The following is an 18,255-nucleotide window of genomic DNA, read 5'->3' as shown; positions in this document are numbered from 1 at the left end:
TGTTTGGAAAGCTAATAATCGGTTTGCTTGTTTGGAAAGCTAATAATCGTTGCTTGTTTGGAAAGCTAATAATCGATTTGCTTGTTTGGAAAGCTAATAATCGATTTGCTTGTTTGGAAAGCTAATAATCGATTTGCTTGTTTGGAAAGCTAATAATCGATTTGCTTGTTTGGAAAGCTAATAATCGATTTGCTTGTTTGGAAAGCTAATAATCGATTTGCTTGTTTGGAAAGCTAATAATCGATTTGCTTGTTTGGAAAGCTAATAATCGATTTGCTTGTTTGGAAAGCTAATAATCGATTTGCTTGTTTGGAAAGCTAATAATCGATTTGCTTGTTTGGAAAGCTAATAATCGATTTGCTTGTTTGGAAAGCTAATAATCCGTTTGCTTGTTTGGAAAGCTAATAATCGATTTGCTTGTTTGGAAAGCTAATAATCGATTTGCTTGTTTGGAAAGCTAATAATCGATTTGCTTGTTTGGAAAGCTAATAATCGGTTTGCTTGTTTGGAAAGCTAATAATCGGTTTGCTTGTTTGGAAAGCTAATAATCGGTTTGCTTGTTTGGAAAGCTAATAATCGGTTTGCTTGTTTGGAAAGCTAATAATCGGTTTGCTTGTTTGGAAAGCTAATAATCGGTTTGCTTGTTTGGAAAGCTAATAATCGATTTGCTTGTTTGGAAAGCTAATAATCGATTTGCTTGTTTGGAAAGCTAATAATCGATTTGCTTGTTTGGAAAACGAATAATCGGTTTGCTTGTTTGGAAAGCTAATAATCGGTTTGCTTGTTTGGAAAGCTAATAATCGATATGCTTGTTTGGAAAGCTAATAATCGATTTGCTTGTTTGGAAAGCTAATAATCGGTTTGCTTGATTGGAAAGCTAATAATCGGTTTGCTTGTTTGGAAAGCTAATAATCGGTTTGCTTGTTTGGAAAGCGAATAATCGGTTTGCTTGTTTGGAAAGCTAATAATCGGTTTGCTTGTTTGGAAAGCTAATAATCGATTTGCTTGTTTGGAAAGCTAATAATAGATTTGCTTGTTTGGAAAGCCAATAATCGGTTTGCTTGTTTGGAAAGCTAATAATCGGTTTGCTTGTTTGGAAAGCTAATAATCGATTTGCTTGTTTGGAAAGCTAATAATCGATTTGCTTGTTTGGAAAGCTAATAATCGGTTTGCTTGTTTGGAAAGCTAATAATCGGTTTGCTTGTTTGGAAAGCTAATAATCGTTGCTTGCTTGGAAAGCTAATAATCGATTTGCTTGTTTGGAAAGCTAATAATCGATTTGCTTGTTTGGAAAGCTAATAATCGATTTGCTTGTTTGGAAAGCTAATAATCGATTTGCTTGTTTGGAAAGCTAATAATCGATTTGCTTGTTTGGAAAGCTAATAATCGATTTGCTTGTTTGGAAAGCTAATAATCGATTTGCTTGTTTGGAAAGCTAATAATCGATTTGCTTGTTTGGAAAGCTAATAATCGATTTGCTTGTTTGGAAAGCTAATAATCGATTTGCTTGTTTGGAAAGCTAATAATCGATTTGCTTGTTTGGAAAGCTAATCATCCGTTTGCTTGTTTGGAAAGCTAATAATCGATTTGCTTGTTTGGAAAGCTAATAATCGATTTGCTTGTTTGGAAAGCTAATAATCGATTTGCTTGTTTGGAAAGCTAATAATCGGTTTGCTTGTTTGGAAAGCTAATAATCGGTTTGCTTGTTTGGAAAGCTAATAATCGGTTTGCTTGTTTGGAAAGCTAATAATCGGTTTGCTTGTTTGGAAAGCTAATAATCGGTTTGCTTGTTTGGAAAGCTAATAATCGGTTTGCTTGTTTGGAAAGCTAATAATCGATTTGCTTGTTTGGAAAGCTAATAATCGATTTGCTTGTTTGGAAAGCTAATAATCGATTTGCTTGTTTGGAAAGCTAATAATCGATTTGCTTGTTTGGAAAGCTAATAATCGGTTTGCTTGTTTGGAAAGCTAATAATCGGTTTGCTTGTTTGGAAAGCTAATAATCGGTTTGCTTGTTTGGAAAGCTAATAATCGGTTTGCTTGTTTGGAAAGCTAATAATCGGTTTGCTTGTTTGGAAAGCTAATAATCGGTTTGCTTGTTTGGAAAACTAATAATCGATTTGCTTGTTTGGAAAGCTAATAATCGATTTGCTTGTTTGGAAAGCTAATAATCGATTTGCTTGTTTGGAAAGCTAATAATCGATTTGCTTGTTTGGAAAGCTAATAATCGATTTGCTTGTTTGGAAAGCTAATAATCGGTTTGCTTGTTTGGAAAGCTAATAATCGATTTGCTTGTTTGGAAAGCTAATAATCGATTTGCTTGTTTGGAAAGCTAATAATCGGTTTGCTTGTTTGGAAAGCTAATAATCGTTGCTTGTTTGGAAAGCTAATAATCGATTTGCTTGTTTGGAAAGCTAATAATCGATTTGCTTGTTTGGAAAGCTAATAATCGATTTGCTTGTTTGGAAAGCTAATAATCGATTTGCTTGTTTGGAAAGCCAATAATCGATTTGCTTGTTTGGAAAGCTAATAATCGGTTTGCTTGTTTGGAAAACTAATAATCGATTTGCTTGTTTGGAAAGCTAATAATCGATTTGCTTGTTTGGAAAGCTAATAATCGATTTGCTTGTTTGGAAAGCTAATAATCGATTTGCTTGGTTGGAAAGCTAATAATCGGTTTGCTTCTTTGGAAAGCTAATAATCGGTTTGCTTGTTTGGAAAGCTAATAATCGGTGTGCTTGTTTGGAAAGCTAATAATCGGTTTGCTTGTTTGGAAAGCTAATAATCGATTTGCTTGTTTGGAAAGCTAATAATCGATTTGCTTGTTTGGAAAGCTAATAATCGATTTGCTTGTTTGGAAAGCTAATAATCGATTTGCTTGGTTGGAAAGCTAATAATCGATTTGATTGTTTGCAAAGCTAATAATCGGTTTGCTTCTTTGGAAAGCTAATAATCGGTTTGCTTGTTTGGAAAGCTAATAATCGGTGCGCTTGTTTGGAAAGCTAATAATCGGTTTGCTTGTTTGGAAAGCTAATAATCGATTTGCTTGTTTGGAAAGCTAATAATCGATTTGCTTGTTTGGAAAGCTAATAATCGATTTGCTTGTTTGGAAAGCCAATAATCGATTTGCCTGTTTGGAAAGCTAATAATCGGTTTGCTTGTTTGGAAAACTAATAATCGATTTGCTTGTTTGGAAAGCTAATAATCGATTTGCTTGTTTGGAAAGCTAATAATCGATTTGCTTGTTTGGAAAGCTAATAATCGATTTGCTTGGTTGGAAAGCTAATAATCGATTTGCTTGGTTGGAAAGCCAATAATCGATTTGCTTGTTTGGAAAGCTAATAATCGTTGCTTGTTTGGAAAGCTAATAATCGATTTGCTTGTTTGGAAAGCTAATAATCGATTTGCTTGTTTGGAAAGCTAATAATCGATTTGCTTGTTTGGAAAGCTAATAATCGATTTGCTTGTTTGGAAAGCTAATAATCGATTTGCTTGTTTGGAAAGCTAATAATCGATTTGCTTGTTTGGAAAGCTAATAATCGATTTGCTTGTTTGGAAAGCTAATAATCGATTTGCTTGTTTGGAAAGCTAATAATCGATTTGCTTGTTTGGAAAGCTAATAATCGATTTGCTTGTTTGGAAAGCTAATAATCCGTTTGCTTGTTTGGAAAGCTAATAATCGATTTGCTTGTTTGGAAAGCTAATAATCGATTTGCTTGTTTGGAAAGCTAATAATCGATTTGCTTGTTTGGAAAGCTAATAATCGGTTTGCTTGTTTGGAAAGCTAATAATCGGTTTGCTTGTTTGGAAAGCTAATAATCGGTTTGCTTGTTTGGAAAGCTAATAATCGGTTTGCTTGTTTGGAAAGCTAATAATCGATTTGCTTGTTTGGAAAGCTAATAATCGATTTGCTTGTTTGGAAAGCTAATAATCGATTTGCTTGTTTGGAAAACGAATAATCGGTTTGCTTGTTTGGAAAGCTAATAATCGGTTTGCTTGTTTGGAAAGCTAATAATCGATATGCTTGTTTGGAAAGCTAATAATCGATTTGCTTGTTTGGAAAGCTAATAATCGGTTTGCTTGATTGGAAAGCTAATAATCGGTTTGCTTGTTTGGAAAGCTAATAATCGATTTGCTTGGTTGGAAAGCTAATAATCGGTTTGCTTGTTTGGAAAGCGAATAATCGGTTTGCTTGTTTGGAAAGCTAATAATCGGTTTGCTTGTTTGGAAAGCTAATAATCGATTTGCTTGTTTGGAAAGCTAATAATCGATTTGCTTGTTTGGAAAGCTAATAATCGATTTGCTTGTTTGGAAAGCTAATAATCGATTTGCTTGTTTGGAAAGCTAATAATCGATTTGCTTGGTTGGAAAGCTAATAATCGATTTGCTTGGTTGGAAAGCCAATAATCGATTTGCTTGTTTGGAAAGCTAATAATCGGTTTGCTTGTTTGGAAAGCTAATAATCGATTTGCTTGTTTGGAAAGCGAATAATCGGTTTGCTTGTTTGGAAAGCGAATAATCGGTTTGCTTGTTTGGAAAGCTAATAATCGATTTGCTTGTTTGGAAAGCTAATAATCGATTTGCTTGTTTGGAAAGCGAATAATCGGTTTGCTTGTTTGGAAAGCTAATAATCGGTTTGCTTGTTTGGAAAGCTAATAATCGGTTTGCTTGTTTGGAAAGCGAATAATCGATTTGCTTGTTTGGAAAGCTAATAATCGATTTGCTTGTTTGGAAAGCGAATAATCGATTTGCTTGTTTGGAAAGCGAATAATCGATTTGCTTGTTTGGAAAGCTAATAATCGATTTGCTTGTTTGGAAAGCGAATAATCGGTTTGCTTGTTTGGAAAGCTAATAATCGGTTTGCTTGTTTGGAAAGCTAATAATCGATTTGCTTGTTTGGAAAGCTAATAATCGATTTGCTTGTTTGGAAAGCTAATAATCGATTTGCTTGTTTGGAAAGCTAATAATCGATTTGCTTGTTTGGAAAGCTAATAATCGATTTGCTTGGTTGGAAAGCTAATAATCGGTTTGCTTGTTTGGAAAGCGAATAATCGGTTTGCTTGTTTGGAAAGCTAATAATCGGTTTGCTTGTTTGGAAAGCGAATAATCGGTTTGCTTGTTTGGAAAGCTAATAATCGGTTTGCTTGTTTGGAAAGCTAATAATCGATTTGCTTGTTTGGAAAGCTAATAATCGATTTGCTTGTTTGGAAAGCCAATAATCGGTTTGCTTGTTTGGAAAGCTAATAATCGGTTTGCTTGTTTGGAAAGCTAATAATCGATTTGCTTGTTTGGAAAGCTAATAATCGGTTTGCTTGTTTGGAAAGCTAATAATCGGTTTGCTTGTTTGGAAAGCTAATAATCGGTTTGCTTGTTTGGAAAGCTAATAATCGTTGCTTGTTTGGAAAGCTAATAATCGATTTGCTTGTTTGGAAAGCTAATAATCGATTTGCTTGTTTGGAAAGCTAATAATCGATTTGCTTGTTTGGAAAGCTAATAATCGATTTGCTTGTTTGGAAAGCTAATAATCGATTTGCTTGTTTGGAAAGCTAATAATCGATTTGCTTGTTTGGAAAGCTAATAATCGATTTGCTTGTTTGGAAAGCTAATAATCGATTTGCTTGTTTGGAAAGCTAATAATCGATTTGCTTGTTTGGAAAGCTAATAATCGATTTGCTTGTTTGGAAAGCTAATAATCGATTTGCTTGTTTGGAAAGCTAATAATCGATTTGCTTGTTTGGAAAGCTAATAATCCGTTTGCTTGTTTGGAAAGCTAATAATCGATTTGCTTGTTTGGAAAGCTAATAATCGATTTGCTTGTTTGGAAAGCTAATAATCGATTTGCTTGTTTGGAAAGCTAATAATCGGTTTGCTTGTTTGGAAAGCTAATAATCGGTTTGCTTGTTTGGAAAGCTAATAATCGGTTTGCTTGTTTGGAAAGCTAATAATCGGTTTGCTTGTTTGGAAAGCTAATAATCGGTTTGCTTGTTTGGAAAGCTAATAATCGGTTTGCTTGTTTGGAAAGCTAATAATCGATTTGCTTGTTTGGAAAGCTAATAATCGATTTGCTTGTTTGGAAAGCTAATAATCGATTTGCTTGTTTGGAAAACGAATAATCGGTTTGCTTGTTTGGAAAGCTAATAATCGGTTTGCTTGTTTGGAAAGCTAATAATCGATATGCTTGTTTGGAAAGCTAATAATCGATTTGCTTGTTTGGAAAGCTAATAATCGGTTTGCTTGATTGGAAAGCTAATAATCGGTTTGCTTGTTTGGAAAGCTAATAATCGATTTGCTTGGTTGGAAAGCTAATAATCGGTTTGCTTGTTTGGAAAGCGAATAATCGGTTTGCTTGTTTGGAAAGCTAATAATCGGTTTGCTTGTTTGGAAAGCTAATAATCGATTTGCTTGTTTGGAAAGCTAATAATAGATTTGCTTGTTTGGAAAGCCAATAATCGGTTTGCTTGTTTGGAAAGCTAATAATCGGTTTGCTTGTTTGGAAAGCTAATAATCGATTTGCTTGTTTGGAAAGCTAATAATCGGTTTACTTGTTTGGAAAGCTAATAATCGATCTGCTTGTTTGAAAGCTAATAATCGGTTTGCTTGTTTGGAAAGCGAATAATCGATTTGCTTGTTTGGAAAGCTAATAATCGGTTTGCTTGGTTGAAAGAAATGAATGAATGATCGTTTTAAGGCCATTTTTCCCCACTAGAGCGGGGGTTAGCCTTGCGGGCCCCATGACAATCATGGTTCCCTGTTTGAGGCATTGTTTTTATGGCCGGATGCCCTTCCTGACGCCAACCCTTGGTCACGCTCTTTCAATGCGCAGGGATACGGTGTACCTATTCTAAATCGGGGTACACACCGTGATCATTCATCCCAGCAAGCTGGTTGCCGACCTCGGAAGGATGACAGGCTGAGTCAACCCCCCTGGCGTTAATTCAGCGATCGACCGAGATTCGAACCCAGGATCCTAGGATCCCAAGCCGGCACCCTAACCGCTAAGCCAACACCAGGCTTGGTTGGAAAGCCAATAATAATCGATTTGCTTGTTTGGAAAGCTAATAATCGGTTTGCTTGTTTGGAAAGCTAATAATCGATTTGCTTGTTTGGAAAGCTAATAATCGGTTTGCTTGTTTGGAAAGCTAATAATCGATTTGCTTGGTTTGAAAGCTAATAATCGATTTGCTTGGTTGGAAAGCCAATAATCGATTTGCTTGTTTGGAAAGCTAATAATCGGTTTGCTTGTTTGGAAAGCTAAGAATCGATTTGCTTGGTTTGAAAACTAACAATCGATTTGCTTGGTTGGAAAGCTAATAATCGATTTGCTTGTTTGGAAAGCAAATAATCTGTTTGCTTGTTTGGAAAGCTCATAATCGATTTGCTTGGTTGGAAAGCCAATAATCGATTTGCTTGTTTGGAAAGCTAATAATCGGTTTGCTTGTTTGGAAAGCTAATAATCGATTTGCTTGTTTGGAAAGCCAATAATCGTTGCTTGTTTGGAAAGCTAATAATCGGTTTGCTTGTTTGGAAAGCTAATAATCGATTTGCTTGTTTGGAAAGCCAATAATCGTTGCTTGTTTGGAAAGCTAATAATCGGTTTGCTTGTTTGGAAAGCTAATAATCGATTTGCTTGTTTGGAAAGCCAATAATCGTTGCTTGTTTGGAAAGCCAATAATCGTTGCTTGATTGGAAAGCTAATAATCGGTTTGCTTGTTTGGAAAGCTAATAATCGATTTGCTTGGTTGGAAAGGCAATAATCGTTGCTTGTTTGGAAAGCTAATAATCGGCTTGCTTGTTTGGAAAGCTAATAATCGGTTTGCTTGTTTGGAAAGCTAATAATCGATTTGCTTGTTTGGAAAGCCAATAATCGTTGCTTGTTTGGAAAGCTAATAATCGGTTTGCTTGTTTGGAAAGCTAATAATCGATTTGCTTGGTTGGAAAGCCAATAATCGTTGCTTGTTTGGAAAGCTAATAATCGGCTTGCTTGTTTGGAAAGCTAATAATCGATTTGCTTGGTTTGAAAGCTAATAATCGATTTGCTTGTATAGAAAGCTAATAATCGATTTGCTTGTTTGGAAAGCTAATAATTGATCTGCTTGTTTGGAAAGCTAATAATCGGTTTGCTTGTTTGGAAAGCTAATAATCGATTTGCTTGTTTGAAAAGCGAATAATCGATTTGCTTGTTTGGAAAGCCAATAATCGATTTGCTTGTTTGGAAAGCTAATAATCGGTTTGCTTGTTTGGAAAGCTAATAATCGATTTGCTTGTATAGAAACCTAATAATCGATTTGCTTGTATAGAAACCTAACAATCGATTTGCTTGTATAAAAAGCTAATAATCGATTTGCTTGGTTCAAAAGCTAATAATCGATTTGCTTGGTTTGAAAGCTAATAATCGATTTGCTTGGTTGGAAAGCTAATAATTGATTTACTTGCTTGGAAAGGTAATAATCGATTTACTTGGTTGGAAAGCTAATAATCGATTCTGCTTGGTTGAAAAGCTAATAATCGATTCTGCTTGGTTGAAAAGCTAATAATCGATTTGCTTGGTTGGAAAGGTAATCATAGATTTTGCTTGGTTGGAACAGTTATAATCAATTTACTTGGTTGAAAAGCAAATGATCGATTTTGCTTGGTTGGAAAGCTAATACTGTAATCGATTTTGCTTGGTTGGAAAGGTTATAATCAATTTACTTGGTTGGAAAGCCAATAATCGATTTTGCTTGGTTGGAAAGCTGATAATCGATTTACTTGGTTGGAAAGGTTATAATCAATTTACTTGGTTGGAAAGCTAATAATCGATTCTGCTTGGTTGAAAAGCTAATAATCGATTTGCTTGGTTGGAAAGGTAATAATAGATTTTGCTTGGTTGGAACAGTTATAATCAATTTACTTGGTTGAAAAGCAAATGATCGATTTTGCTTGGTTGGAAAGCTAATACTGTAATCGATTTTGCTTGGTTGGAAAGGTTATAATCAATTTACTTGGTTGGAAAGCCAATAATCGATTTTGCTTCGTTGGAAAGCTGATAATCGATTTACTTGGTTGGAAAGGTTATAATCAATTTACTTGGTTGGAAAACAAATAATGGATTTTGCTCGGTTGGAAAGCTAATAATCGATTTTCTTGGTTGGAAAGATAATAATCGATTTTGCTTGGTTGGAAAGGTAATAATCGATTTAGCTTGGTTGGAAAGATAATAATAGATTTTGCTTGGTTGGAAAGGTTATAATCAATTTACTTGGTCGGAAAGATAATAATCAATTTACTTGGTTGGAAAGATAATAATCGATTTTGCTTGGTTGGAAAGGTAATAATCGATTTAGCTTGGTTGGAAAGATAATAATAGATTTTGCTTGGTTGGAAAGGTTATAATCGATTTAGCTTGGTTGGAAAGATAATAATAGATTTTGCTTGGTTGGAAAGGTAATAATCAATTTACTTGGTTGGAAAGATAATAATCGATTTTGCTTGGTTGGAAAGGTAATAATCGATTTAGCTTGGTTGGAAAGATAATAATAGATTTTGCTTGGTTGGAAAGGTTATAATCAATTTACTTGGTTGGAAAGATAATAATCGATTTTGCTTGGTTGGAAAGGTAATAATCGATTTAGCTTGGTTGGAAAGATAATAATAGATTTTGCTTGGTTGCAAAGGCTATAATCGATTTAGCTTGGTTGGAAAGATAATAATAGATTTTGCTTGGTTGGAAAGGTAATAATCAATTTACTTGGTTGGAAAGATAATAATCGATTTTGCTTGGTTGGAAAGGTAATAATCGATTTAGCTTGGTTGGAAAGATAATAATAGATTTTGCTTGGTTGGAAAGGTTATAATCAATTTACTTGGTCGGAAAGATAATAATCAATTTACTTGGTTGGAAAGATAATAATCGATTTTGCTTGGTTGGAATGTTATAATCAATTTACTTGGTTGGAAAGATAATAATCGATTTTGCTTGGTTGGAAAGGTAATAATCGATTTAGCTTGGTTGGAAAGATAATAATAGATTTTGCTTGGTTGGAAAGGTTATAATCAATTTACTTGGTTGGAAAGATAATAATCGATTTTGCTTGGTTGGAAAGGTAATAATCGATTTAGCTTGGTTGGAAAGGTAATAATCGATTTAGCTTGGTTGGAAAGATAATAATAGATTTTGCTTGGTTGGAAAGGTTATAATCGATTTAGCTTGGTTGGAAAGATAATAATAGATTTTGCTTGGTTGGAAAGGTAATAATCAATTTACTTGGTTGGAAAGATAATAATCGATTTTGCTTGGTTGGAAAGGTAATAATCGATTTAGCTTGGTTGGAAAGATAATAATAGATTTTGCTTGGTTGGAAAGGTTATAATCAATTTACTTGGTTGGAAAGATAATAATCGATTTTGCTTGGTTGGAAAGGTAATAATCGATTTAGCTTGGTTGGAAAGATAATAATAGATTTTGCTTGGTTGCAAAGGCTATAATCGATTTAGCTTGGTTGGAAAGATAATAATAGATTTTGCTTGGTTGGAAAGGTAATAATCAATTTACTTGGTTGGAAAGATAATAATCGATTTTGCTTGGTTGGAAAGGTAATAATCGATTTAGCTTGGTTGGAAAGATAATAATAGATTTTGCTTGGTTGGAAAGGTTATAATCAATTTACTTGGTCGGAAAGATAATAATCAATTTACTTGGTTGGAAAGATAATAATCGATTTTGCTTGGTTGGAATGTTATAATCAATTTACTTGGTTGGAAAACCAATTATTGATTTGCTTGGTTGGAAAGGTAATAATCAATTTTGCTTGGTTGGAAAGCTAATACCCAATTGATTTTCCTTGGAACAAATATTCATGCCCCTTTAATCATAACGATGCCTGTTTGAAAGGCCTGTCTTTCTAGCCTTGAAGAAGAAGTGGGAAGAGGGGCTCAATGCAGGGGTTCCAACTGGAGATAGATCGATATATCGGCCGATATCTTGCATTTTGCGGTTATCGGCATCGGATGATGATGTCGCCGATATGATTTTTTTTTTTTAAATAATAAAGATAATTTAAAATATTTATTTATTTTTTGTGATGCTCGGTAGCTTGATGACCAAAGTGTTGCTGGTTTTCAGGATAAAATACCAAAAAAAAAAAAAGCCTCTGGACTGTTTTTAACAACTAGTACACCAACTCCCCAAGGAAGCAGCAGGAAGGGTTATGTTATTATCCTCTCTGGGGTATATAGATTACAGTAGATCTAGGCACATGTCCGTTTGGTGGACGCGATAAGCATAGAATGCCTCACGGAGGTCGGGATTCCTCCAAATTTCTTTCAGTTTAGTGTTAAACAGCAGTAGTGACAGTTTAAAGAAAGTAATCACACTTGTTTGTGGTTTATGATGTTTTTAAATTCCCAATAATAAAATTTACCTCTGTAATGGTGTCGGTGGTAATATCACACATCACAAAAACCCCTTGGGGAGAATAGCGGCCTTGTCAAATCGGCACGATAAGTTATTTATACACCTTAACATAACATTATAACATGTTAGATCAGGCCATTGAAAGGATCAGACCATGCCTCACAATTCTAAATTCGCTATGGTAAAATTTACTTCTATAAGAGTGTAGAGGGTTCGGGTGGGGGGGGGGGGGGGGGGGAGGTCATATTGCACGTCACAAAAACGCCTTGGGGAGGGGGGGATATCGTTTTGTAATAAAATTGTTATGCTATTATCATTATTGTTGTTATTACTTTTGTTATTAGAAGTGGCCTTGGAAAAACGCCATTATAAGCCTTAACATGGTGTTTGTCCAAGGAGGAAAACCCATAGGGAAGGGAGGGCAAATTAAGTCACGACAACCTCCATCGTGTGACCCTTAATCCACCTGGCAAGTTTGGTTGAGATTGGATAAGTAACGACTGAATGTATCGCATTCAGTCAGACGGACGCCAAATTGCGTATTTTAGTATGATGATGATAAGATGTAGACTGCAGTCCTACTGAAGAAAATGCTATTGTTCACACAAGTGCCCCAAAACGTTTTATTTTCAAATATTCTCCAAAGTTTTTTTTTCCCCAACTTTTTTTTGCCTTTGTTTAATACATTTTCTAATTTAAAAAAATGAGCAGTAGACTAACTGGAAATGAACGCTGCCGTTTACAATTGCATGATACTTTTTTTTGTGTTTTTGAGTGAATAATAATCTGTTATGTTAAATAAATTTGTTAATTTAAGTTCAACAATTTTGTGTAATTCCCATTTTCCATAATAGTCAGGGCCCTTAGGGATATTTTGGGGCCGTTTGGTTCAAATTCTTCCAAAAGCACCAAATTTGGCCCAGATGTTGCCCATGCCATACTCTTTCGATTTTTGACGGGCGCCAAGACGGGCGCCCCCCCCCCCCCCGGGGGCCCCATATTGGCGAAATACTAAATGGCCGCCACCTAAATATACTAAATACTAAAAATACTAAATTTTTGAGGAAAATCAGTTAAATAACCAAAAGGGTTGGAATCATGTATGATACCACTTTTCAGGGGTTTTCGAGGTCGAGGAATCCAATTATGATGTTATTTTGATGATTCGAGGTCAAGGTCAACCCTCAAGGTCATCTTAAAGGTCATTTTTGAGTCAAACATGTCGGTTTTTGAGTTTTTTGTCAAGATTTATGCGAGGTTCACCATTTTATGTTTCTGGGTTGGGTAATCGAACTCTGACCTTATTTTTGACAATTAGAGGAAATATTTACATGTCTACGTATTTCCTAATTTTCAGGCATATGCAGTTCATCAGTCTAATTACAAAGGTACAGATTTTGATGTTTTATGAACTGTATGCCATATCCTTGTGTTTAATTTTTGTGCGATCATGATCCGGGTTCATGTATACATGATTGTATACATGTCATAAATATGACGTAATAGGTCATGTGACCTGGCGGCCATATTGGATTTTATGAAAACCTTAAAAATGGATCTTTGTTTTCATTTTTCGATCGATTCATTTTGAACTTTGACCACTTATAGTACGCCATGTGATTGGATGCATATCCTAATTATGACGTCATAGGTCAGGTGACATGGCGGGATGGACCGGTATGGTCCCCGGATCATACCGCCCTTGGCGCCCGTCAAAAATCGAAAGAGTATGGCATGGGCAACATCTGCGCCAAATTTGATGCTTTTGGAAGAATTTGAACCAAAATATCCCTAAGGGCCCTGACTATAATAGCACCACGTGGTTGTTGTTGTTGTTGTTATTCTTGTTCATGATTGTACCTCAAAACGAGGTACCCCCAAATATCTAATCAATGTCGAATACAAATTATTAGTAAGGTTTAATCAAGCCCCTCAGCACGCAAGGTAAATGGCAACCTAAAAATAGCGTTACGTAATTTTTGAACAGATCTATATTGGGGTTAAGCAATTTGTGACCGTGTGACGAATCAGCAGCTGGTTCTGATATAACCGTGGTGGAGGCTGTCATTGGTGAGAGGCGTCGAGTTAATCTTTTAATAGTGCATTAAATGTGCGTTTCCCAATCAGCCTGTTAATGGATTTTGTCGCAGGTTGTGACCACAGTGCGGTCATTCGTTAATATTAAATTGTTTTATCAGATGCATACAATTGGCATTATAATTGGGATCCTAGGATCCTGGGTTCGAATCCCGGTCGATCGCTGAATTAACGCCAGGGGGGTTGACTCAGCCTGTCATCCTTCCGAGGTCGGAAAATTGAGTACCAGCTTGCTGGGATGAATGAGCATGGTGTGTACCCCGATTTAGAATAGGTACACCGTATCCCTGCGCATCGTAAGGGCGTGACCAAGGGTTGGCATCAGGAAGGGCATCCGGCCATAAAAACATTGCCTCAAACAGGGAACCATGATTGTCATGGGGCCCGCAAGGCTAACCCCCGCTCCAGCGGGGAAAATGGCCTTAAAACGATCATTCATTCATTCATATTCAATTGGCCATCGCCCCCCACCCGTCCTCTAAATATCGTTATTTGAATCGGCCCTGGACAAACCCATGTCGGTTGACCTCCAGTTCCAGCATTAACATTTATTATTCTACGATAGCAGGAGCTCTTCAGAAACTAACCCTAACCCTAACAACAACCATCACCACAACTAAGGGTTATAAAATAGCCTTTTTCGAATATTTCATTTCATTTTACATCCTCATTGAGCTTCACATATAAATATGTAATATATTTGTGAAGTAGTCTGCTGTATAACATGCTGCCATTGATGAAATCCATCAGCAAAGCGATGACTCGACACACCTAGCATGTATGGATCAAGAAGTAGGTTTAACATTTATATGTACCTGTACACCATTACACACGTAGCAAGTTGCAGGTGACGATTAACGGGTTGGTAGTGATCTAAAGCAGGTATTTATATATTTATTTATTTGGCGTGATCGGAAGTGAAGTGATATTTCGCATGGAATGCTGGAGCTGGAGGGTTGTGACATGGCCTTCGTTGAGGTAAAGCGCATGACGTCACAGCCAATTGACTGGAGTGATACCTTGCATATCGGCTTCAGGTCAATCGGTCTGCGTCAATCCTTGCGAGTGGAATGGACGTGAAACATTGTGTTTGTAAAACCGATTGTACTTTCCATCAAATAAGGCTTTTGCCGCCGCCAAAATGGGTCTGCAGGTTTTCAGAAACAAAACGGCCCAAACCCGTGAAATGCGGGTCACTTGCCATCTATGCCATGAAATGATTTGAAAGATTCGAAGCTCGTTCCATGTTTGACATTTTCTTGGACTGAAATTGTCGCGAGACAAGACTCAACACAGATTACAATCCCGGTTGATTGAATTGGTTGTGTTTCCATAGGATGAAAGTTCTCATCAGGCAAAACAAACAAATCTGATTGCTCATGCTGCCATGCAAAGACAAGCCAATGATCAAGGTGTCTACAACACAACAACAACAGGCATTTTAAGGCCATTTTCCCTGCAAGAGCGGGGGTTAGCCTTGCGGTCACCATGACAATCTTCTCCATTTTGCCCTATTTTCTGCATCTCCCCTTGTTAACCCCCTTGCCCGCATTTCTTCTTCGACCATCTTTAGCCAAGTCTTTCTCGGTCTTCCCCGTCCTCTACTTCCTTCTACATTCATTTCCATTACTCTTCTCAACCAGTCACTTTCATCCTTCCTCAACACATGACCAAACCATATCAAACTGTTTCTCTTCACAGCATCAATCACAGGCTCTCTTCCCATCATCTTTCGCAATTCATCATTTGTCTTCCTCTCTCTCAACGATACTCCACAAATCCACCGAACCATTCGCATTTCCACCCTTTCCAGCCTTCGTTGCTGCTCTACGTTCATTACCCATGTCTCGCTCCCATAAATCATAACACTTCTCACACATGCAGCATACACCTTTCCCTTCAGCTTCAACGACACTCCCCTCCTCGTCAGTACGCCACTCAGTTCCTGAAACTTCTTCCATGCACATCTCACTCTCGCAACCGTTGCCGAGTCTGATCCACCTTCTCCATTCAGCATGTTTCTTTTCAAGATTCAATTTTTTTTGTTGTTTTCAATTCAGCATTCAGCAAGGTGTCTCTTGTTTGATTATGTCAGACATGTTTCAAATGACAAGCGATCAGCTAAATCCTCCTCGGTATTCTTGTGGAGCGTGTGAAGCTTGTAACAATGCAGTTTGCCTTTTCAAAAATATCTGATCTGAGGTCAGCTATGTTTTAGTCACATGTGCCCAGCATACGGACTTGTTTCAAAACCTTCAAGGGCTTCTGCAATTGCCTTCCTGCCCACACACCGTAGGCCTGATGCTTACGTGGTGGGAGTGGGAAGGCATATTAATCGACCATACCATTAACCTTGTAAGTCGTGGGTTTAGATGGTGCTGCCTCATCATTTAAGGAGAGAGCATGGACAAACAAACATAGGTTGGTAACCATTGCATAAGCTTGATGGGCCTAATGGCTGCAAGTGAACTCGTATCGAAATGCTGTGCAGATCGTTTTCAAGAGATGAATGCCAACAAATTAATAAAATCACCTGAAAGCAAATTTTAGGTCGATTACTTTTATTGAATGATAAAAACCAGGAAAGTCATCCTAAAAGGTCGACCAATAACTCGAATATGTTCACAAACCTGGCAGGGAAAGTGGCCAAATGGTTGTAGGCCAGGTGAAGTTGGCGCAGGTGGGGCAGGGCCGCGAGCGACATTGCGCACTTGTCATTCAGGCGATTTCCCGTGACGAGTAGCTCCTGCAAAGCAGGGTATTCCGCCGCTCCTTCGGCCTGCCCACTGTATATGGCCACCGGGAGTGTCTCGAGCAGATTTGCACAGACATTCAAAGTGCGCAAGCTGGAACGAATGTATCGTACATGTTTGGCTGGGCTCTTACAGGTGTTGACCAAGTAAGCAAATGCATTTGTCAAAAATAATAAAATAAAAAGAATGGAAAACGTTAATGAACTACAACAATGAAATAAAAGTTAACAACAATGAATTGCAAGGTAAACACCAATATGTTGCAGAGCATGCTTTGGCCAACGCACACGCACACCTCAACGTTCCATGAAGCAGACCCGCTGGCAGGTCGAGCAAATGATTGTGCTGCAAGTCCAGGGACTCCAAAACAAAGCCCCAGGGACTATCCTCTAACCGCCGTAACCGGTTATGCCCGGCATAGAGTCTTCGCAGCGCTTCTCCTTTCACCAGCCTTTAGGTGGTATCACACCAAACGAGACAACATATTTTGACAGATGAGCTTCAAAGTGACGTGGACAATGATAATTAAGTGCTGTGATGACCGCTTCTGACCTGCTGGGGAGTTCAGCCAACTCATTTCGACTCACATCCACAATCTCGAGAACTGGCGACTCACAAATGCTGCATGGAAAGGACTCCAGTTTGTTTCTTTTTAAGTCACATGTCAGGAAGAGAGGGTGAGAGGGTGGGGATGGGGACAGGGGGGAAAAGGGGGAGGGACATGCCACTTGTCAAGTATTGCACAATAGCAACAACACAACAGGGGAAGGGTGAGTTTAAAACTAAGAGGGACCTGCTTGCCTGTGGAACACCAGGGTGACAGTTTTTTATACCTCGGCCAAGATTTAAAAAAAAACCAGGCCAGACAGATCTGAGGCCAGTGCACATACCTTTAGATTAATCCTGTTTGGCCGTTGTCCCTCGTTTTTAAATGCCGAGCGGCAATGCAAGGAAGGAACCATTTTTTAAGGCTTTGAAATGACTCGGCCAGCATTCGAACATCCAACCTCCCAGACTCGGTGTGGACGTTCTAACCATTACGTTAGAGTCTAGCTCATGTATATTGAGAGAAGGCAAGGCCATGTATATAGAGAGATGTAGAGTAACAAAAGACCATGCAGAAGTTACTTTTTCCGGTGTCGTTAAATAAAACATCAAGACTACATGGATTAGAGTTGCTTTGTAATGATTCTCTGAATATAATGTGTGTATCGCCCAATACGATGAGATAAAATGATTTAAATAAAAAAAGGAAAAACACTTGGATGTTGTGTTTGACATGTCCAACTTATAGGGTTATTCCAACAAACCTGGAGATGTCAACATAACTCAATTGTGTAGGACAAGAAGAAATGGTGATGACGGTCAATTCTGCAAAGAAAGAACGATGTTATTAACAGCAATCATAAAAAATAATTCACCATAACTAACTATCATCACAACAATTTGCTTCAACCCTAAATCATCATCATCATAACGCATGCAATTTGGTGTCTGTCCGTGAAACATTTTAGTTTGTGAAACATTTGAAACTGTTCGTGAATTTACTTTTTCAATCTCAACCAAACTTGTCAGAAGGACGAGGGGTCACATGATGGAGGTTGTAGTGACTTAACTTCCCACCCCTCACCAAAGGGGTTTTCTTCCTTGCACCACACAGACGGCATTGTTGTTGTTGTTTGGTATTATTGTTAATATTAGTATTCTTTAACAGCCAGAATTATTCCCAGTTCTTGAGGGACTGGTCGGAGGAAGATTGACTCAAGTGTTTCACGAACCGGCTGGCGTTCGACTAAGGTTAGGGCAGGAATTTGCAATTTGCCCAGTGTACCGACAAAAATGAAATCATTTTCGACGGGCTTTTATACGAGTAAATAAATAAATAAACATAACAGACCAAGTGCTGAAAGGATAAAATAGGTGTGTGTGTGTATGTATGTATGTGTGTATGTGTGTATGTGTGTGTGTATGTATGTATGTGTGTATGTGTGTATGTATGTATGTATGTATGTAT

The 18,255-nt window shown here is 37.3% G+C and overlaps 1 protein-coding gene across 2 annotated transcripts in view; it reads right to left on the bottom strand.

Moving 5' to 3' along the window:
- Nucleotides 1-18,255, bottom strand: part of PHLPP2 (PH domain and leucine rich repeat protein phosphatase 2) — a 147,912-nt gene that overhangs the window by 16,459 nt on the left and 113,198 nt on the right. For both annotated transcript variants that reach the window (XM_068107471.2, XM_068107473.2), the window contains exons 8-11: nt 17,552-17,612; nt 16,794-16,889; nt 16,537-16,692; nt 16,119-16,334 (exon numbers count right to left, since the gene is read on the bottom strand). In XM_068107471.2, coding sequence (XP_067963572.1) covers nt 16,119-16,334; nt 16,537-16,692; nt 16,794-16,889; nt 17,552-17,612 — 529 coding nt within the window. The remainder of the gene's footprint in view (nt 1-16,118; nt 16,335-16,536; nt 16,693-16,793; nt 16,890-17,551; nt 17,613-18,255) is intronic.

Source organism: Myxine glutinosa, chromosome 2 (assembly GCF_964187855.1).
Source record: "Myxine glutinosa chromosome 2, kmMyxGlut1.1, whole genome shotgun sequence".
Lineage (NCBI taxonomy): Eukaryota > Metazoa > Chordata > Myxini > Myxiniformes > Myxinidae > Myxine > Myxine glutinosa.
The sequence above is the reverse complement of the archived record's forward strand: the minus strand, read 5'-3'. Positions and strand labels throughout refer to the sequence as shown.